The 22,005-nt window shown below is 41.6% G+C and overlaps 1 protein-coding gene and 1 pseudogene across 1 annotated transcript; one reads left to right on the top strand and one right to left on the bottom strand.

The window, feature by feature from the left end:
* The first annotated feature begins 3,457 nt into the window (after nt 1–3,457).
* Nucleotides 3,458–12,020, top strand: LOC136394252 (E3 ubiquitin-protein ligase TRIM21-like). The gene is made up of 7 exons (XM_066367117.1): nt 3,458–3,529; nt 5,252–5,694; nt 6,141–6,242; nt 7,337–7,561; nt 9,745–9,767; nt 10,438–10,538; nt 10,812–12,020. The coding sequence occupies exons 2-7, from the start codon at nt 5,287–5,289 to the stop codon at nt 11,354–11,356; spliced, it is 1,404 nt and encodes a 467-aa protein (XP_066223214.1). The 5' UTR covers nt 3,458–3,529; nt 5,252–5,286; the 3' UTR covers nt 11,357–12,020.
* A 3,072-nt stretch (nt 12,021–15,092) lies between these two features.
* On the bottom strand, nt 15,093–16,034 carry LOC136394258 (olfactory receptor 52B4-like; annotated as a pseudogene).
* Between the last annotated feature and the right edge of the window lie 5,971 nt (nt 16,035–22,005).

Raw genomic sequence — 22,005 nt, forward strand, 5'->3', positions numbered from 1 at the left:
TCAATATTCAGAAATCAGTGTCATTTTTATACACTAACAATGAACTGTCTGAAAGAGAAATTAGGAAAACAATCCTCTTTACTATTGCAACAGAAAAAATAAAATATCTAGGAATAAATTTAACCAAAGAGGTTAAAGACTTGTACTCAGAAAATTATAAAACATTGTTAAAGGAAATCAAGGAAGATACATACAAATGGAAGCATATGCCGTGTTCATGGATAGGAAGAATAAACATCATTAAAACGTCTATATTACCCAAAGCAATCTATAAATTCAATGCAGTTCCTATTAAAATACCAATGACGTACTTCAAAGATATAGGACAAATATTACAAAAATTTATATGAAACCAAAAAAGAACACAAATAGCCTCAGCAATCTTGAAAAAGAAGAATAAAGTGGGGCAAGAGGGTATCACATTTCCTGATATCAAGTTATACTACAAGGCCATCTTACTCAAAATAGCTTAGTACTGGCATAAGAACAGGCATACAGATCAATGGAACAGAACAGAGAACCCAGAAATAAACCTACACCTATATGGACAATTGATATTTGACAAAGGAGATAAGAGCATACAATGGAGTAAAGACAGCCTCTTTATCAAATGGTGTTGGGAAAATTGGACAGGTACTTGCAAAAAAATGAAACTGGATCACCAACTTACACCATTCATAAAAGTAAACTCAAAATGGATAAAAGACTTAAATGTAAGTCATGAAAACATAAACATCTTGGAAGAAAACATAGGCAGTAAACCCTCCGATATCTCTCATAGCAACATTTTTGCTGATTTATCTCTACGTGCAAGTAAAATAAAGGACAGGATGAACAAATGGGACTATATCAAACTAAAAACCTTTTGCACAGCAAAAGACAACCCACACAATGGGAGAATATATTCGCCAATACGTCTGATAAGGGGTTAATAACCAAAATTTATAAAGAACTTGTAAAACTCAACACCAGGGAAGATAAACAATCCAATCAAAAAATAGGCCAAAAAAAAATGAATAGACACTTCTCCAAAGATGGCTAATAGGCATATGAAAAAAATGTTCAACATCACTAATCATTAGAGAAATACAAATTAAAACCACAATGAGATACCACCTCACATCTCACAGAATGGTGCTCATTAACAAAACAACACATAATAAGTGCTGGAGAAGGTATGGAGAAAAGGGAACCCCCCTGTATTGCTGGTGGGAATGCAGATTGGTGTGGCCACTTTGGAAAACATATGGAGATTCCTCAAAAAATTAAAAATGGAACTGCCCTTTGATTCAGCTACCCCACTTTTAGGAATATATCTATGAATACTAAATCACTGATTCAAAAGAAGAAATGTACCCTCATGGTTATTGAAGCATTGTTTACAATAGCCAAGATCTGAAACAGGCCAAGTGTCCGTCAGTGGACGAGTGGGTTAATAAATTTGACGCCAAAGGCAAGGGAAATAAAGGCAAAATTAAATGAATGGGACAAATCAAACTAAAAAGCTTCTGCACAGCAAAAGAAACTGACAACAGAACAAATAGGCAGCCAATTAAATGGGAGACAACATTTGCAAACAACATCTCCGATAAGGGGTTAATATCCAAAATATATAAAGAACTCACAAAGCTCAGCACAAACAAGCAAACAATCAAATTAAAAACTGGGAAGAGGACGTGAACAGACACTGCTCCCAAGAAGACATACAAATGGCCAACAGATAAAAGAAAAGATGCTCATCTTCACTAGCTATTTGAGAAATGCAAATCAAAACTACAATGAGATACCACCTCACACCTGTTAGATTGGCTATTATCAACAAGATAGGTAATAGCAAGTGTAGGAGAGGCTATGGAGAAAAAGAAACCCTGATTCACTGATGGTGGGAATGCAAATTAGTACAATCATTATGGAAGAAAAGTATGGTGGGCCCTCAAAAAATTAAGAATAGAATTATCATATGACCCAGCAATCTCTCTCTTTGGTATCTACCCCAAAAACTCATAAACATTGGTACGTAAAGACACATGCACCCTCATGCTCATCGCAGCATTATTCACAGTGGCCAAGAAATGGAAACAACCAAAGTGTCCTTCAATAGAGGATTGGATAAAGAATATGTGGTACATATATAGAATGGAATACTACTCAGCCATAAGTAATGATGACATAGTGACACAACATGGGTGAACCTCGAGAACATTATACTGAGTGAAATAAGTAAATCAGAAAAAGCTAAGAACTATATGATTTCACAAGTAAGTGTGATATAAAACTGAGACTCGTGGACTTAGATAAAAGTGAAGTGGTTACCAGTGGGAAGGGGAAGTGGGGGATTGGTGGGGGGAAGAATATAAAGAAGGAGAAATATAAGGTGATGGAAAATGCTTTGACTTTGGGTGATGGGTATATACAACATAATCAACAGTTCAAATGCTATAGAAATGTTTACCTGAAACCTATGTTCTCTTATTGATCAACGTCACCATGTTGAAGTTAATTTTCTAAATAAAATTTTTAAAAAAAGGAAATTCAGCCTTAGAAATTAAGAAGATCCTATCACATGCTACAATGTGGATGAACCTTGAGGTCATTAGACTAAGTGAAATGAATCATACAGAAGGACAAATACTGTATGATTCCACTTGTATGAGACTCGTACAACAGTCAAATTCAGAGACAGATAATTAAATGGTTGTTGTTGCTGAGGCTAATGGGAAGGGGGGTGGACAATCAATGTTAATTAGAGTTTCAGTTTGGCAAGATAAAAGAAGTTCTATGGATGAATGGTGGTGATGGTTGGACACCAATGTGAATGTATTTAATGACAATGAACTGTACACGTTAAGATGGTAAATTTTATGTTATGAGTATTTAGCACAATTTTGTAAATAAAAATAATAATCAACAGCCTAAGAAAATTCCTAATTCAGTGATAAGAACTCAGATGGTGCTCAATAACCATCAGTTGCTTTCTTACCACTCACTGGTACTTGCCTGGAGTCATGCAAAACAAATCTCTTACACCCTGCTGTTAAAAGAATATAAAATCTCCTAAAAAGGAATTGTTTCTGTAAGCAAGAAGTAGAGGGTGGCCAGTGGCGAAGGTGCTCTTCTCTATCCAAACCCACTTAAGAGCAGCGCCCACACGGGTGCACCGTTTGTCTGTGTGGGATGATGACCCCTCCAGCTAGTAGACACGATATTTTACTACAATATATTAGATGATGAGGACATGGGAGGGGGCACAAAGCAAGAGGCAAATGCTGCGAAGCTGTCATTCTGACCCAGCCTCCAAAAACCACAATCCCGGGAGCCCGCAGCTTCTGACCCCTGCAGCGGCTCAACTCGGCCTTCCCTGCTTCCACCACCTCCTGTCCATCTCCTGCCCCGCCCCACCCTTGGTTTTCTCTCCACCCCTTGCTCCTCCCACTGCTTCCTTTAAGCCTGCCTCCCTTACAGAAGTGCCTCTTACAGGAAATCGAAAGCGAAATAGAAAGCCTGTTGCCATTCGTTGAGTGCCCTGAAGGTAAGTGAACCAGACTGGACCGAGGTACTCTATCCCAGATCTGACGACCCCCTTCCAACCTTCCCCACCCCTAGACCCTTTGGAGTGAGATTCCCCTTTTCCGCAGCGGGGTTCTTTCCGTGCTGGCGGGTCTCCCTGGGGGTGGCTGGGCTGTGAAAGTGACTTCCAAGTCACCTGGAAGGAGCTGGAGTATGTCATGCTGCTGCCACCTGAACTAGGAGGTGGACGGGCTGAAGCTGAAAACCCCCAGGAAGGAAACCCAGCCTGAGGCTGTTTCAGATGAGCCCCTACTGGGGGAGTGGGAGAAGGAACGTCTGTGATCCTTGAGACTAGCATCTGTAGGAGAGAGGGGCAGGGTTGTTTAGGATGTTAGAAATATTTGGGTCTATGCCCTGGAAGAAATGAGGACAGCTGCCAGGTTTAGGGTAGCTGAGAGAAGAGCCCAGGAAGTGCTGACCACACATACATGTTTGTGTGTTAAACACATACACTTGTCCATATATTATACATTTATACACACATCAGATTACATATGTACTTATAAGAATATATGAGTAAATATTCTTGTACATACATTCATATTAGATAGATAGATCTACTGTCATTATTGGAAGTTAATGAAGATGTGCAGAAAGCATGTGGCAGCTTCTCTGGCACATGGTAGTCGCCTGGTAAATGGTCACTATTATTAGGATTAGCTTCTAAGTAAACAAGGAGGGCTGCTTGCCTGAGATGGGAGGTGAACAGGAAAAGCTTGGGCACTGAGGGCTTAAGCAAAGATAGGTATGATGAATGTACAACCCTATATTGGAGGTTCTCAACAGTTTTCACTGCCTCTTTCAGGGACTCAGTGACCCCTTCTGTATTACAAAATCAATGGACCAGATTGTGGAGAAGAAGCTCTTGTTATTCAGCTTAATGTTCTTGTCTTGGTTTAACCCCTCCAGTTCACTCTCCCTTACAGAGGCGGATTTAACGGCAGGCGCACCAGGCACGTGCCCTGGGCCCTGACTTCTAAAGGGCCCCGCAAAACCTCAACTTTACATTTTTTTGTAATGACACCAAGTTTGGTTTCATATGTGTAATTTTAACATTAACAGTACATAATGTTTTTTTATCTATTTTAAAATATGGTTAACATGTATTTTTATTTTCCCTCTCTCTTTTTTTTTAATTTATTTTTTTTTTTTCATTTTTCTGAAGTTGGAAACGGGGAGGCAGTCAGACAGACTCCCGCATGCGCCTGACCGGGATCCACCCGGCATGCCCACCAGGGGGCGATGCTCTGCCCATCTGGAGCATTGCTCTGTTGCATCCAGAGCCATTCTAGCGCCTGAGGCAGAGGCCATAGAACCATCCTCAGCGCCCGGGCAAACTTTGCTCCAATGGAGCCTTGGCTACAGGAGGGGAAGAGAGAGACAGAGAGGAAGGAGAGGGGGAGGGGTAGAGAAGCAGATGGGCGCTTCTCCTGTGTGCCCTGGCCAGGAATCGAACCCAGGACTCCTGCACGCCAGGCCAACGCTCTACCACTGAGCCAACTGGCCAGGGCCCTCTCTCTTTTTTTTAAGGGGCCCAATATTTTCCTCTGTTCCCGAAGCCTCCACTTACCTTAATCTGCCTCTGCTCCTTTATGTCTTCCTTGGAATTTTTTTTTCTCACACAACATTGCTCATCTTCTTACTAACTCTAACTTTTCTCCTCTTCCCACTAGGTCACCTCAAGATCTCCACAGTGCTGCATAGTAGGGGCATTCCCCTATGGATTTGTCAAAAACCTTGGCAATGATGTGGGAGGAGGTCACCTGCCCCATCTGCCTGGACCCCACAGTGGATCCTGTGAGCATTGAATGTGGCCACAGCTTCTGCCATGAATGCATCACTGAGGTCGGGAAAGATGGGGGTGGATCCTGTCCCGTGTGCCGGGAGAAATTCCTGCTTAAGAACTTCCGGCGCAATCTGCAGCTTGCCAACATGATAGAGAACCTAAGACAAACCAACGAAGATGCTCAGGAGGGTACACAGAGGGAGCGATGTGGGGTGCATGGAGAGCAACTTCACCTATTCTGTGAGAAAGATGGGAAGGCTCTTTGCTGGGTGTGTTCCCAGTCCAAGAAACACCGTGAGCACCCCATGGTCCCGATTGAGGAAGCTGCTCAGGAATACCAGGTGAGGCCTGATGAGGACGTGTGAATAGGTAGAAAGAAAGAAAATCAGTGCTGTGTTCCCCAGAACTGGGGTGGAAGAGGTTGAGGGACTGGAGAAAGGGAGAGTAATCCTCACCTTCTATGTCTAATTTGAAGCTCATCACAACCTTCTTCACCAGGAGCAGGGTAGATGCTATGGGAAAATGTTGCAACAATCATGATTCCTCATGGCTTCCTGGTTAATTAAGAGAGTGGTGTCCCCACCCCTGCCAACCCATCAGTGTGGATCTTTTCTAAGAAACATGAGCTTTTTTTCAAAAGTATTCCTATCCACAAAATTCACAACCCAATTTTACTCTAGTCCTCCTTCCTTGTCTGTACTCAGGCTTTATTATCAACCCCCAGCTCATAACATCCCACTCTACTTCTTGGTCTGGTTGGGCATTAACCTGCTATCTGTCTTTGCAGGAGAAGCTCCAGGTGGCATTAAAGAAACTGAGAAAGGAGCAAGAGATGGCTGAGAAGTTGGAAGTGGATGTTGCAAAGAAAAGAACCACCTGGAAGGCAAGAGTCATATCCCAAAAGGAGTCTTAGATCAAAAGCCTAGGCAAAGCTCAGGGTCCTAGCCTCAAGAAAACCCTAACCATAGCTATACCTGTTTGAGGAATAATAGAATCAGTGTATATCACTTTTCAAGAATCAAATCCTTCTAGGGGATAGAGGGGAATGAAAGGGACAGAGCTCAAAGAGAACCCCAGTCACACACAAGGATCAAGAGCCTTAGAGAAGATGCTGAGGAAAAAGCCATACCCAGAGCCCCTGCTCCTTAAGCCCAGTCTTAAAGGATGACACCAGTGCCTTGGTATCTGGGACAATCTTATCCCAAGAGATATAATGCTGGGCATATCAAGTGATTACAGGGACTATGAGAAACAGACTTAAGGGAACCACTAAAGCCTAAAATAAGAAAACCAATCTTCCGAGGTGGTTGCTTGACTATGCTTGGATCACTGGTGCCAAGGAGAATGGAGAACTAAACATTATTCTGCACTGGCGATCTGGAGGTGGGACAGGTCAAAGATAGAGATGCGTGGAAGGAACTCATGGCCAATAGAAACCAGAAGAGACCAACATGAGACCAAGAAATGGTGAACCAAGCTGTGGTGGCAAAAGGAGTCATCTTGTGTCATCGGGTGACACTAATCACTAACACAGGCAGACAGGCAAAGAATATCACAAAGAGTTTCTTTTCCCAGTACTTAAGAATGGTTTTGTGGGCGTGTCTTTGTGAGATTGTTTGAATAGGGACAGCTGCTGCTCTGTCAGTAACTCTGAGTTATGAAGACAAAAGAACACACTTGAGTGCTGACTGGGTTTTGAAATAAGTTGAGGACGTCTCTGATACTGTGAGCTGACACAGCTGCGGCTCTAGGGCAGCGACAGTGTGCCCCACACCAATCCCAATCCACTCTTAATCCCAGAAGCCTCACCCACCCACTAAGCAGCAAATTTTTGTGTGTATGTGTATGTGTGTTTATTCCCAGACAGAGCCAGAGTGGTGATTCTACAAAAGTAGAAACAGGTGTAGACACCTCCATTCCCACATCTTGGGAGATTTTGATTTAAAAATCATCTCTTTCTTTTCATTAATGCTAAAGGAAAAGGTTGAGACACACAAATTGAGGATTCACACAGAATTTGAGCAGCAGAAAACGTTCCTGGCTGAGGAGAAACAGAGACAACTGCAGAAGCTAGAGAAGGAAGAGAGGAAACACTTGAGAATCTTGGGGGAAACAGAGGCCAAGCTGGCTCAGGATAGCCAGGCCCTGCAGGAGCTGATCTCAGAGCTGGAGCGGAGAAGCCGGGGCTCAGCGCTGGAGCTGCTGCAGGTGAGACTGGGGAGAGGCTCCCACTTTGTACTCAGGAGGAACTGAACAAAACCCGGTGCTCTCTGGGGCTACCACCAGAGCAAACAGAAACCCCATACCTGAAATTTTCTTAATTAAAACACACTGGAATTCAGACCCATCAGTGGTTTGCATTCAATGCATGGAAGATACAGATCTAGGAAGGAGTATTCCATGCAGCCATTTTTAAAAATTGGATGTCTCTGGTAAGTGACTGTTCAGACATGTACCATATTCCTGACCTTGGGAAGCTCCTTAATCTTTCTGAATATCAGGTTTCTCATATGTTAAGTGGGTATTACAGTATCACATACTGAAAGAATTTTAGTAAGGATTAAATGAAGAGAATCCACTAAGGCTCTTTGATGAGTTTCTGCCTATGGGAAGGTTTTCATAAAATACTGTATTAAAAATTAAAAGACAGTGGTCCAACCCTGTCACCAATTCCCTCCATAACTGCAGGTTAAACCAAATTTTCTTTCCCTACACCTAATTTCTCCATATGTGAAATAAGAGAGAAGCTGTGGACTAAATGAGAAGGATTCCCCAAACTTTATTCATAATGTAACACATTTACACTTTCTACTACTTCTATGAATTCTAAGTTATTTTAACATGTTATCTTTTTTCACATTATCTCACTCTTTTACCAAAATTAATTTAGTTTAAAATGAAATTTGTCCTAACCAATGGTAGCCAAGAAATCACGTTGATATTGTTACTGATATTTTTCTATTTCATAACAATAGTAATGATAACTGTTCTTTTTTTTTAAGTGAGAGGTGAGGAGATAGAGAGACACACTCCCACATGTGCCCTGACCAGGATCCACCCAACAACCCTATCTGGGGTTGATGCTCGAATCAACACGAGCTATCCTCAGCACTCGAGGCCAATACTTGAACCCACTGAACTATCCTCAGGGTCTTGGTCCAACGCTCGAACCATTTGAGCCACTGGCTGCAGAGGGAAAGAGAGAGTAAAAGGGGAGAAGGAGGGGAAGGAAAGCAGATGGTCACCTCTCATGTGTGCCCTGACCAGGAATCGAACCTGGGATGTCCACATGCTGGGCTGACACTATATCCACTAAGCCCACTGGCCAGGGCCTGCGTATTCTTAAATAGCATATATTACATGCCAGGCATTCATTCCCTCAAGACAATGTGATGAAGTGGCTGCTCCCATTATCCCCATTTTATAGATGCGAAGACTAAGGCACAGAGATGTTAAGAGACTTAGTGAGAGGCTAAAGCTAAATAACTTGAGCAAGTTTACCCAAATAGTAAGAGGTAGAGCTAAGATTAAAATAAGTATATAACTTTTTTAATTCAACAATGTATAAATATATTCTACCTAACAGGATCTCATATCCAACAATGATATGTTTGCCTCACTTTGAGAAACTAGGAACAATGGTCTCAAAAGTCCCTTCACTTGTAACAGTCTACAGCTCTTTCTCCATACCTCTCTCTCTCTGTCTCATTCAGATGTCTTCATGAAGCCATTTGTTTCTCTTTGGACAAAAAACTGACTGGATTGGCTTGACTTGGCAGGCCCTCTTCTTCCCATTAACTAAATCTTGATTTTGCCCAACATTGAGCCAGGCTTCCCATGCACGTTTGACTCAGCCAAGGAGCCTGCCAATTCCAGATCAGGGCTCCCAACCTCGGCAACAGAATACTCTCAAGTGAGCTGATGTCAGATACGTTAGGGAGCAACACTGGTTACAGCACAGGGCAGAGCTTTACCTAACCCGCCTGTTTTCTCCAAACAACTCAAGCCCACAGATGAGACAGCAGGTTCCATGCAGCCTGACTTGGCTGTTCTTGTTCTGTGACCGTCTCTGGGCTCCTCTCCACTCTCCTTCATGCCCTTCCTCTCCCCGAAGAAACTGGTCTTCCTCTTTCTTTGTTTTCTGACAGTTTAAACTGCTCATCTTTCTCATGGATATTGCTTACCTGTGGGTTTCTTTTACCCCATGACCATCTGCACATCCCTCTGTTCCACATTGATCAGAACTGTCTTTTGGGCTATGGCCCAGAAGAAATGAGCAAGGTAGTGTCCTGCGAGCCTCAGGGTGGCAACATCACATCACCCAGAGGACTGAAATTTTAGTCATTAATCCAGTAATTCTGGAACTTACTCTCTGTCTCTTTCTTCCTCAGGAGGTGAAAAGTGTCCTGGAAAGGTAAGAAGAGGTTTTCTTTTTTAAAAGAAGAGGTGGCAGGAAGAGTATTCACCTGTGTAATATATTATTGAGTTAGAAAAACATGCACTGAAGTTTTCCCATGCTCCTTACTATTCTCAAAGATCCAAACCTCCATAAAATATTTTCTGGTTTCAGAAGGCTAATTAATGGGCATCACTTGGTGAGTTGCCCAAAGTAATTGGACTGAACCATCTTCACAAAGTGAAACTCTAACAAACAGGGAAATTCTGGGAAGCTCTGCATCTACAGCCTGGTTGCACTCCTTTAAAAAATTTTTTTTAACCAGTTACAAGCCTCTGAGCAAGAGCTATGAGTAAGACCCAGGCATGGGCGAGACTCCTTGAGGTTCCTTAGAAAGTGAATCAGGGTGTATCAGCACCTGCCTTAAAATAAAACAATGTGCTTGTGTGGTGATGTCGGGCTTGAGAGGGGATACAGACTATCCATGTGCTGCTGAGGCCCCATGACCAGAACGGCCTGGGTGGGATGTAAATCCTGCCTCCTTTTGCCTCCCCCCAGAGATTCTAACACAACCGGTGTTTGTAAATTTGTGTTGAATTAAATTATCAGTCATCCACAAGAGAGGTTATAGCATTAGGGTACATAGCGTGGGGTACAAGTTGGAGACCAAGTGCCTGTTTTCCCCCAGGAGTGAGTCCTGGAACCTGAAAGAGCTGGACATCGTCTCTCCCGATCTAAGGACCGTGTGCCATGTGCCAGGGCTGAAGAGTATGTTGAGGACGTGTGCAGGTGAGGCGAGCTCCAGCACTATAGCACCAGCCTGCTGAGCAGCTATAGGAAGACAAGGGTAGGTCAGGGACAGATGTCTGGTCAAAGTGTATTGGGCAGAAACAGAGCTGGGGAAAGTGGTTTCCTTATAGGTCCGGGCAAAGGCTAGAGCTGGCTAGGGAGTCATTTCCTCACACAGTGAGGCTCAGGTCACCCCCTTCAGCCCCACCACTGGTGAAAGGTTAGTGACTCTGCACATACTCTCCCAGACTGACTGTGGTCCTTTCTCTGCAGTACACATCACTCTGGACCCACTCACGGCCCATCCGTGGCTCATCATTTCAGAGGATCAGAGACAAGTGAGGCTTGGAGACACCCATCAGGAGGTGCCTAAAAATGAAGAGAGATTTGATACTTATCCCATGGTGCTGGGTGCCCAGAGCTTCGACTCCGGAAAACATTACTGGGAGGTAGATGTGACTGGAAAGGAGGCCTGGGACCTGGGGGTTTGTAGAGACTCTGTGCAGAGGAAGGGGCACTTTTTGCTCAGCCCAATGAGTGGCTTCTGGACAATTTGGTTGTGGAAAAGCCAAAAATATGAGGCTGGCACCTGCCTGCTGAATTCTCTCCATGTTCCAGTGCCTCCAAGCCAAATTGGGATCTTCCTGGACTATGAGGCCAACACTGTCTCCTTTTACAACATTACTGACCATGGCTCCCTCATCTATACCTTCTCTGAATGTGCCTTCACTGGACCCCTACGGCCTTTCTTCAATACTGGTTTCAATGACACTGGAAAAAATGCAGCCCCTCTGACCCTCTGTCCTCTGAGGATGTGATGGCAGGGATCCACTGACTGCTGATCACTCTCTCTTGACACTGACACTCCCTTTGTTGATACCTCTCCTCAGCCAGCAAGCCTGCCTTATTTTCCCATGAATTCTGGACCACCTCTGTCCCAGCAAGCTGACTTTGACAAGGGGGTCACTGATCATCTATGTCAAATGATCTGCAACATCAATATTCCTGCCCTAGATTGCTCATGATTTTCTCTCACAAACTACTTCTATTTGGCCCAAACTCACATAGATCAACTAAATCATGTTTTTGCCTTCTTTATGTGACTCAAGTTTTGTTTTCTCCTCCCATCTCTCGGCCTTTGCTGACATCTCTATTTTATCTACATGCTTTGCCATAGAGCTTTCTAAGTAAATAGTGTCTCAATCTACCTCATTCATCCTTACTCTCATACACACCTGGGATAATCTTTCCAACACACATCTAATCATAGGTGGCTCCACAACTGCCTATGGAAAAGAGCTACATTTATTTTTTCTTAAAAGCTCAATTATGCACGTCTTTAGATTGCCAAGTTCAATATTCAGCTTGCTATGAACCCCCATTCCCACCATTATTTCCCAACCACATATTGTTAAAAAAAATGCAGTTGGTTAAAGGCCATGTCAACCTAAATGAAAATTGTGATGGTGTTTAATGTGTCAACTTGGCTGGGCTGTAATTCCCCAGTTCTTCAGTCAAATACTTATTTAGATATTGCTGTGAAGGTGTTTGACAGATGTCATTAAAGTCCATAATCATCTGACTTTAAATAAGGAAGAATGTCCTAGATTAGCTGAGTAGGCCTGATTCAATCAGGTGAAAGGCCTTAAGAGCAACCCTGAGACCTTGCTGAAGAAAAAGATATTCTGCTTACAAAGAGCAGCTTAAATTCATGCCCAAGAGTTCCAGCGTGCTCTTCCCTACCGCCTCCCCTGCAGATTTAGAACAAACCTTGCCAGCTGCCATAGTTGCATAAGGGAATTCCTTGCAATAAATCTCAGTATTCATCTCTTACTAGTTCTGCTTCTCCAGTTGAACCCTGATTGGTATGAAGGCCAAGACTGAGGAGGCAGCATCACCTAGTGACAGCAAACACTTCCTTGACTTTAAACTTTAAAACTAGAAAACCAGTTAGAAGGTGACGGAAGACAATTGGACTTTGGGTGATGGGAATGCAGCATAATCAAATGTCAAAATAACGTAGAGATGTTTTCTGTGAACATATATATCCTGATTTATCAATGTCACCCCATTAAAATTAATTAAAAAAAATAAGAAAAACATCTTTTGACAGAAACAAAGCGTGGCAGATAAGACTGGTACTATATTCTTTATAATTTGTTACAAAAATAACTACAGCTTTGTCATTGCAACAATTCAGTAAATCCTCTCCTAGAAGTAATGAACCTTGACACATACAATTTTACTATGAAAATAAATTTAAAAGTCCCTAAGCCATATTTTAAACATTTTAAATCAATTCTTTGCCCAGCCGGTGGTGGTGCAGTGTATAGAGCATCAACATGGGACACTGAAGACACAGGTTCAAAACCCCAAAGTTGCCAGCCTGAGCACAAGCTCACTAGTTTAAGCACTGGGTCACTGGCTCAGCTGGAGCCCCCCAGTTAAGGTATGTATGAGAAGCAATCAATGAACAACTAAAGTGCCACAACTACAAACTAATGCTTCTCATCTCTCTCCCTTCCTGTCTGTCTCTGTCTTTCTCACTAAAATCAATATTTTTAACAATCTGGAAGGCAAGTTTATAATCATCTAACCTTCAAAATTTTTAGTGAAATTTATAGTCAAAAATCAACTACTTGAAACAGCATATGATGAAAATGTACCTGCAAATAATTTCAAATCCTAATTGATAAATATTATGTTTCAGGTTCAAGTAATTTTATAAATAAATCACAAAATTACAAGACAAATAAATAAATAAATAAAACTAGAACAATGAAGCTCTACACCTGAGCAATAATAGGCTATCAGAGAGCCATTATCCCTCCAGGAGTCCTGAGTCCTTATCTCAAATAGAATCTCTTAAGTTCCATCAGACATCTGCTAAGTACTTTATGAAATATTTAGATACTGCAAAAGATGTTGGTTACTTTGAGAAGAGTTTATTGATTAAAAAAATAAAAGTCATTTCTATCTTAACACTGGACAGAGTAGAGATCCTTTGAAGAAAGGACAAAAAAAAAAAACTATTCTCAGGCAAGATTCAACATTACAGGAGCTAAATCAATATAAGTTGGTAAAATCAACCAGTGCCTTGGTTCATAAACTGAAAAAGAATATAGAAGAGAACTCGGTCCTGAAGAAATAGAATGATTGCAGGTGGGGAGTGCTGAAATTAATCTGGAATTAGATAGTTGTAGGGAAAACAGATGTGTTAGGCTTGCTTGCTGCAAGCACTCTGTGCAATTAGTGCGTGAGCACATGACAGCACTACTGTAAGGATACAAGTGCTTCCCCTCAGGAGCGATTAGAGCAGGTCACGCTCCCACCGTGGCCAGGTGCGGTTGTGTCCCGACCCCTTGCCCTCCACTGCGAAAGCAGGTTTTCCTTTGTTTTCTTTTGGGTTTTTTTTTTTCCTTTCTTTCTTTGGCTTACCCATCTTTGTGAGCCTCCAATGAATTGGTATGACTCACTGTTTTCCAGCTCCACAATTCCTTTACCGTCTGCCCGAATTCAATGCGAATCTGCGTGGCCACAACCACCAGCCTTACAATAGTGCTGATGGTCACACAACATTGTGATACATTCAAAACCACTGAACTGTATTTTTTAAATGGATAAATATTGTGGTACTTGAATTATATCTCAAAACAACTGTTAAAAGAAAATACTATGATGAAAATACACAGTGTGGAGAGTGTCAAGATAGAAAGAGGGAGCCAGTAGAAAGATTTTGAGGAATATACATAGTTTTAAAAAGAAAGATAAGAACTGAGAGTGGGCCTAACATTGAAAAACATAGAGATTTTGACTATTGATTTCAAAGTGTGAAGATCATTAGTATATTAACAAGTGCAGTTTGCATGAGATGGTATGGGTAAATGTGAAAATGAGTGGGGTCAAAGGAAAAATGAGGAGATTCGAGCTTGCCAGTGGACAAACCATTTTAGGTACTCTCTCGCCTCTAGGCTGGAGAAGAGAAATGAACTAGGAGATGAAGGTGAATGTAGACTTGAGGGCTGGGGTATTTTTCAAATTTATTTTGGGGGGGTATGTTTTTTACATTGGAGAAAAAATATAATGCAAAAAGATAGGTTTTCAGTAAAGAATAAAAAGTTTAAAATACTGAGGACATAGAATGAATGGCAGGAGAAATGCCCTAAGCTTAATGAGAACAAAGCTGTTCAAAGCATAAAACACCCTGGAAAAGAATAGTTCAGCAATTTCCAGGAAAAAAATCACTATCAAAGATAAAACTCATTGAATTTTCCAGTTCAGGGTTACAAAGGTAAGTTAGATTTGGTCTGGTAGCCTGATCTAGTTGTCAATTCTATGGGTGAGAAAACTAAGTCTAGAAAGAATATTTAAAAACAAATTAGAGGCTTTGAAAGAAACATGCATCAACACTTCACTGATAAAATTGTACTAGAAACACCAACTTCAGGAGTCATTGGACTAGTATTTCACCTGTTGCCATGAACTGGTGCTAAAATCACTTCATACATAAATACAACAGCTACAAAAAAGGGTGTCAACCTACAAGGTAGAAAGTTATTTCTGCTTTTTCAACAACAAACAAACCATCTGGTCCAGGATCTATTTTGTATTAATCTCACAAATGATGGGATTCATCATAGGAGGAGCCAGAATGCAGGCATCAGAAAGCAAGATATGGATATGGAGTGAGATGTGGCATCCAAACCTCTGAATAAGTGTTGCAAAAGTCCTGGGCCCATAAAAGAGAATAATGACACAGATATGGGAGCCACATGTGTTGAGAGCTTTGTGGCGAGCACCTTGGGATGAGATTTGGAAGACAGCATAGAGAACCAACACATATGAAAAAAAATCAGCACATTGTCTAAGACCACTGTTCACATTAGGAGAAATAATCTATACCAGATGTTTACTCGTATGTTATCACAAGAAAGATGAGCCAAGATAATGTGCCAACAACCAGTATTTGAGAAGATGATACTTTTGCAGAAATTCGGTCTTTTCAGAAGAAATATTATAGGGAATATTGTACAATAACTTCTAAGAAAGATAGTCACACCAAATTTCCCAATCCGTGCATGTGCAAGAATGGTGGTGTATCTCGTGGGTAGCACATGGCAATGTAGCGGTCAAATGCCATCACCAGTAAGATCCCTGACTCAGAGATGAAGGTAGAATGTATGAAGAAGAGCTGAGTGATGCAGCGTTCCAGGGAGATCACCCCACATGGAACCAGAAGATGGCTAATGCTTGTGGTACTGTGCATGTGAAGAGGACAATGCTTGCTCCGGCCAGCATGCAGAGGAAGAGGTACATGGGTTCATGGAGACTGCGGTTGTTGAGGATAATGAAGATGAGCAGGCTGTTACCAAGCAACGCAGTGACATAGGAGGTAAAGAAGGGGATGGAAATCCACATGTGCTTTTCTCTAAGCCTGAGATGCCCCTGCAAGTGGAAGACTGTGTGGCTAACACCAGAGAGGTTTTAGGTAGTCATGCCTGGATCAGATAGCCTGGCACCTCACTTCCTATTCAAAGACAGAGAGGAAAATTCAGATTATATGCAAAGATTTTCTTACCAAAAAAGGACTATTCACGCCCACTTGATTCTCTTTCATTCTGAGGGTAGCAGGAGCTATGATATTACAGGTGAGTAAGCTATGGTTTGTTTTCTGATGAGGTTTTAAGCTTATAAATAGAAATTTATATAACTAATATTAAATGAAAAGCCAATATAATAGTTATACAAAATATTTAATATGGAAACACAATACAGAGAGTAATTCTCATTGTTCATATTTGCTACGGTCTTTTTTTTTTTTTTTTTTGCATTTTTCTGAAGCTGGAAACAGGGAGAGACAGTCAGACAGACTCCCGCATGCGCCCGACCGGGATCCACCTGGCACGCCCACCAGGGGTGACACTCTGCCCACCAGGGGGCGATGCTCTGCCCATCCTGGGCGTCGCCATGTTGCGACCAGAGCCACTCTAGCACCTGAGGCAGAGACCACAGAGCCATCCCCAGCGCCTGGGCCATCTTTGCTCCAATGGAGCCTTGGCTGCGGGAGGGGAAGAAAGAGACAGAGAGGAAGGCGGGGCGGAGGGGTGGAGAAGCAAATGGGCGCTTCTCCTGTGTGCCCTGGCTGGGAATCAAACCCGGGTCCTCCACACACTAGGCCGATGCTCTACCGCTGAGCCAACCGGCCAGGGCCTTGCAACAGTCTTAAAAGTGATTTCATGTTTGAACTTAGCTTTGAAAACAGAGTAGGAGGTCATCAGTTTGAGGATATACCAAGTAATGAATGAAATTGTTTGAAAGTTTAAGTAAAAAAATTTGACACATAAATACAAATTATATTGAGATTAGCCTTCAGCTTTGTGAGTTTCTGACATTGTAAATTTGGAGCAATTGGAAAAAAAAGATGGTAACAAAGATAGGCTGGCTCTGAATACAAATTAAAAAGGTAGACTTTATTGTGTTGGGAAATATTGCCAACCACAAATAGTTTTGAAATTGGAAAGCATTTTTGATATACTGATCTGGCAGATACATGAAAAATAGGATGAAAAAAGAGAGCAAAAACTGGAATTTGATAAAACAGCAAAATTTGTCCAACTAAGAAAAATTGAGATATTGATGAGCTAATGTCACAGTGAAATATGGATCAGGGAAGTATTCTTTTTAAACTACTTTCTCTATTTTAGTCACTGATATAAACATATTACTTATGACACACCATTCATTTCTTCTGCCAATGCAAGCTATAGGAGTTATCATCATCAACTTTTCAAAACAGGAATTTCAGACTCAAGAATATCATCAAAACTCAAAGAACAGAGAAGAAATTTGAAGATTTTCTAAATTTGCTAGTCATACTTTCCTCATCTTTAAAATTGATCAAGTAAAAGACACTTTTCTATACTAAAGGAAATTGAGGTGCCCTCCTGACATGGGGAAGGATGTCCCTCAGCAGGTAGCTATATCCTGCTCCCTGACCACAGAATAAAGAACAGGAAAAATACTACAAATATTTCATAATTATTTATGAGTGAAACTGCACCAGCTTTTGATATTTGCTTTCTTGGCATTGTTTCTGTAAAGAAAAAGGGTAAATTTTTGGTAAGGATATAAAGCATTGTGCATCCTGTAGTCAAGCTAGAAGGCTGGCAACTTCAGAAAATAGCTCTGCTGTCCAGTGTCCTGCAGAATGAAACACCAAGTGTTAAGATGATAGAAGGCAGGTGGGCCTAATCTATAAACCTAGGAAGAAGGCAGAAAATAAGAGTTAAATTCTTTCATATTCTTAAAGAAATGCATGTTGTTTAGTGAACAGAGGCAAGAACGATTGTTTATAAAAGAAATAATTTCACTCTCAGGGCAAACCTCTAGATCTAAACTCTTCACACGCTCTCCAGGTGGTTGTTTAAGTTGATACTGATTTGCAGGACTTGAGCCTGATGCAGAACACACACAGAGAGAGAGAGAGAGAGAGAGAGCAGAGATCCAGGGGATGAAGAAGCTTCCTATAAAGCTATTTTCTGCATCTTTGCATTTAGTCAATGCCTGGCACATAGTAAGTTAAAAAATCATTCGTTTGCTCTGCCTCCTGATTTTATTCTCCTCACCACTAAATTTAATTTCTAGAGTAGGAAGCTCTGCTTCGGTATTTATTGCTATGTCTCCCCTAAGAAATGGCTAAAACTGTACTGAAAGTAAAATTCCTTGAACAGAGTACAGCAGAGGCTTGACCTGCTGTGGTCACCAACCACCAGGTCAGCCACACAACCACTTTGAGAACATAAACTTCCCTGAGGAAAACCACCCTCCTGGAGGAGCTGGAAGAAATCAAAATAGATACATCAACAATGCCATCAAGCTGATGGACACATGCGTGTGCCACTACATTGACAAAGTAATTGCAGGAAAAGGTGATGGTAAAGCAAATAAGCCTTAAGTAACTAAAAAGAAGAGATGAACAGGACCTGCTTACACATGTTGATGGACCTGGGATACTCTGGGAGCAGCACAGTGGTTTTTTCTTTAAGGTAGAAGTGAATACAGGCTATGGAGCTTTCCAATTGGGGGCTGGTCTTCACGTGAGGTTTTATGAACTAAAGTGGTCCCTTGTATAACTCATTCGCCTTTAAAAATCTTGTCAAAGGTTTCATGATGGTTTCTGCAGCCTTGGTCCAGGCACCTTCAGTCCCCAAGACAAGATGCTTCAGCTCTCTGATTTGTTCTGTGGAGCTGACTGCCCCAATTCAGTGCACTCTCACAGTCCACCACTATGTCAGGAAAGTGCCTGCATGACATCTTTCCACAATCACTCCTTTCCTGATCTCACAGGAATCTAATCATCAGTGTATGTATCTCGGGGATAGTAGCATATTGTCAGTGTTTCCCAACTGATTGTAAACTTTCTGAAGTCTGACAATTGTCTTTTTAGTAAATCGACACTCCCACAAACCAGCACACTGATACACAATCTAATTCCTCAATAATGATAACTAGTAGATGGAATGGATAAATGATCAGAACAGGAATCAAGAGTGAGTCCCTTCTTGTGCATAAAATTGTACAGTACTCAGGATTTGGTGTCAATGTGAAACTTTCCCTGGAGGGGTCTGAGCTCCTTGGCATGCTGAGAGTTAAAGTGTGGGCCCAAAGTCTCCCCTGTCCTCCCTCCCAGACAGCACTTTTTACTCTACTTAGACATTCATGGTTGTGACTCCGGTCCAGGGGTGTGTTGATAAAACAGCTTTTGGAGAAAAAAAAAAAAAAGACCCTTGCCAGTTGGCTCAGTGGTAGAGTGTCAACCCAGCAAGTGGAAGTCCCAGGTTTGATTCCCGGCCAGGGCACACAGGAGAAGCGCCCATCTGCTTCTCCACCCTTCCCCCTCTCCTTTCTCTCTGTCTCTCTCTTCCCTTCCCACAGCCAAGGCTCCATTGGAGCAAAGTTTGCCCGGGCACTGAGGATGGCTCCATGGCCTCTGCCTCAGTGCTAGAATAGCTCTGATTGCAGCAGAGCAAACGCCCCAGAGGGACCGAGCATCGAGCATCACCCCCTGGTGGGCATGCCGGGTGGATCCCGATTGGGCGCATATGGCAGTCTGTCTGTCTGCCTCTCCCCCCCCCCCCACACTCTCACTTCGGGAAAATACAAACCAAAAGGAAAAATAAAAGAACAAGCCCTTTTTTATGGTGTTTGCAAATTTCTTAGGTTAAAATGCATCTGTGTTAATCAGTTTCAAACTACCTACATAATGTCCCTATATGTAAATTTGGAACAAAAGGTATACAATTGATCCTTATGAACACTACTGCTGTCATTACTCTCATTCTACCAAATAACTCCAATCAAAGGTTCTAATATTTTCAACCATTTACCTTATGGTCCATAACTCCTAGTCGTCCTCCTACAATTTTACTTCACTACAATAAAATAGTCACCTGCTTCACATGCAGTCCTCATGGGTTAGAATGGGGTGAGTCACAGGAGGACTATAAAAGATGGATATCAGAAAGCAGAGATTTTATGCATTGCCCAAAGTCTACAGAGTAAGCTAATACACAAGGGATCTCAGACTTAATGCACATGGGCCAAGTCATTATGATTCTTTAATAACACCCCCACAAAACCCAGTCCTCCAGGACTCCATTCTTTTATTATTATATACACATGTATTGTTTTCAAGAAATCTAATGTTAGCATTGCTAGGAGCTACTCCTGATACCATGTTAATGGAAATTATAAATATCAATCCAATTATTAATATAATATAAGACATATAACTTGAAAATCGATATACAAATTATATTTTATAAATTTACTTTTTTACAACAGTTTCATATTTAAAGAAAAATTACATAATACACAGTTGTCATGCTAACATTTTACATTAATATGATACCTTTGTTATAATTAATGAACCAATATTGATGAATTCCTATCATTTATTCAGACTTCCATAGTTTTACCTGATGTCCTTTTTGTCTTCCAGGATCCCATTCAGGATTACAGTACATTTAGTAGTCTTTTCTATTTAGGCTGCTCTTGGCTGTGGCAGTTTCCCAGATCCTCATTGTTTTTGGTGATCTTTATGGTCTTAAACAGTAGTGGTCAAGAATTTTGAAAGATCTACTTCAATTGGGATTTGTCTGATGCTCTTTTCATGATCATACTGAAATTATAGGATTTGGGGAAAAAAGACTACAGAAGTAAATTGCCATTTTTATCTATTCAAAACAAGGGTGCAGAATATACTAAACATGGCTGATCACTATCGATGTTGACTTTACTCCCATGGCTGAATGTCTTTCAGAATCTATACTATGCATTACTCTCTTTCTCCCTTTCCAGACTATATTCATTTTTTTTTTACAGAGACAGAGAGAGAGTCAGAGAGAGGGATAGATAGGGACAGACAGACAGGAACGGAGAGAGATGAGAAGCATCAATCATTAGTTTTTCGTTGTGACACCTTAGTGGTTCATTGATCGCTTTCTCATATGTGCCTTGCCCAGGGGCTACAGCAGACCGAGTGACCCTTTGCTCAAGCCAGCGACCTTGGGTTCAAGCTGGTGAGCTTTGCTCAAACCAGATGAGCCCGTGCTCAAGCTGGTGACCTTAGGGTCTCGAACCTGGGTCTTCCACATCCCAGTTCAACACTCTATCCACTGCACCACTGCCTGGTCAGGCCCAGACTATATTTTTTAGAAGAAAGTCACTATATGCATCCCACAGTTAAGAAGTGGGTAGTTATGTTCTATTTCCTAGGTAAATATGGTACTTGCATCCTCCCACAACCACATCAAAATCAAAACTACATTACAGAACAACATCATTCAGCACCACCTGAAATCTAGTGAACAGAAGTCCTATAACTAAGGCTATAAAGAAGCAGTCAAATTGAGACTGGTGGGAGGGGCAGAGGTGCAAAATGGGCTGGACCCACAGCCACATGTGACAGTTAAAAATCTGTAAGGATATTGCAGCGGTGCTGTCTAAAAAATGAAGGGTTCCAGCCCTATACCAGGTCCCCCAACCCAATGTTTTAGTGTCGGGAAAAGAATTTCCCATAACTTCTGGTTGTATAAACGAGCAGAGGTTGTGGTTGAGAGAGTAGTAAGGCTTCTGGAGTCCCAAGCATTTCTTTTACTTTTTTCTTTTCTTAATTTTATTTAGAAAATAAAATATTTTATTAAATTTTTTAAATTTTTATATAGAAAATTAAATTTAACAGGGTGACATTGACCTATAAGAGTGCACAAGTTTCAGGCGAACATCTCAATAACATTGGAACTGTTTATTGCATTGTGTGCCCATCACCCAAAGTCAAATCATTTTCCATTACTGTATATTTGTCCCTCTTTACTCCCCACCTTCTCATTCTCCTTTCTCCCAACCCCTTTCCCCTGGTAACCACTTCACTTTTATTTATTCCATGAGTCTCATTTTTATATCCCAC

The sequence above is a fragment of the Saccopteryx leptura genome, chromosome 1 (genome assembly GCF_036850995.1).
Source record: "Saccopteryx leptura isolate mSacLep1 chromosome 1, mSacLep1_pri_phased_curated, whole genome shotgun sequence".
Classification (NCBI taxonomy): Eukaryota; Metazoa; Chordata; class Mammalia; order Chiroptera; family Emballonuridae; genus Saccopteryx; species Saccopteryx leptura.

Bases quoted from the DNA above. Each gene is read 5' to 3' on its own strand.
- LOC136394252 (XM_066367117.1), top strand. From the start codon at position 5,287: ATGGATTTGTCAAAAACCTTGGCAATGATGTGGGAGGAGGTCACCTGC. The intron at 5,695-6,140 runs GTGAGGCCTGAT...CTGTCTTTGCAG, and splicing joins AAGCTGCTCAGGAATACCAG to GAGAAGCTCCAGGTGGCATT. The intron at 10,539-10,811 runs GTGAGGCGAGCT...CTTTCTCTGCAG, and splicing joins TATGTTGAGGACGTGTGCAG to TACACATCACTCTGGACCCA.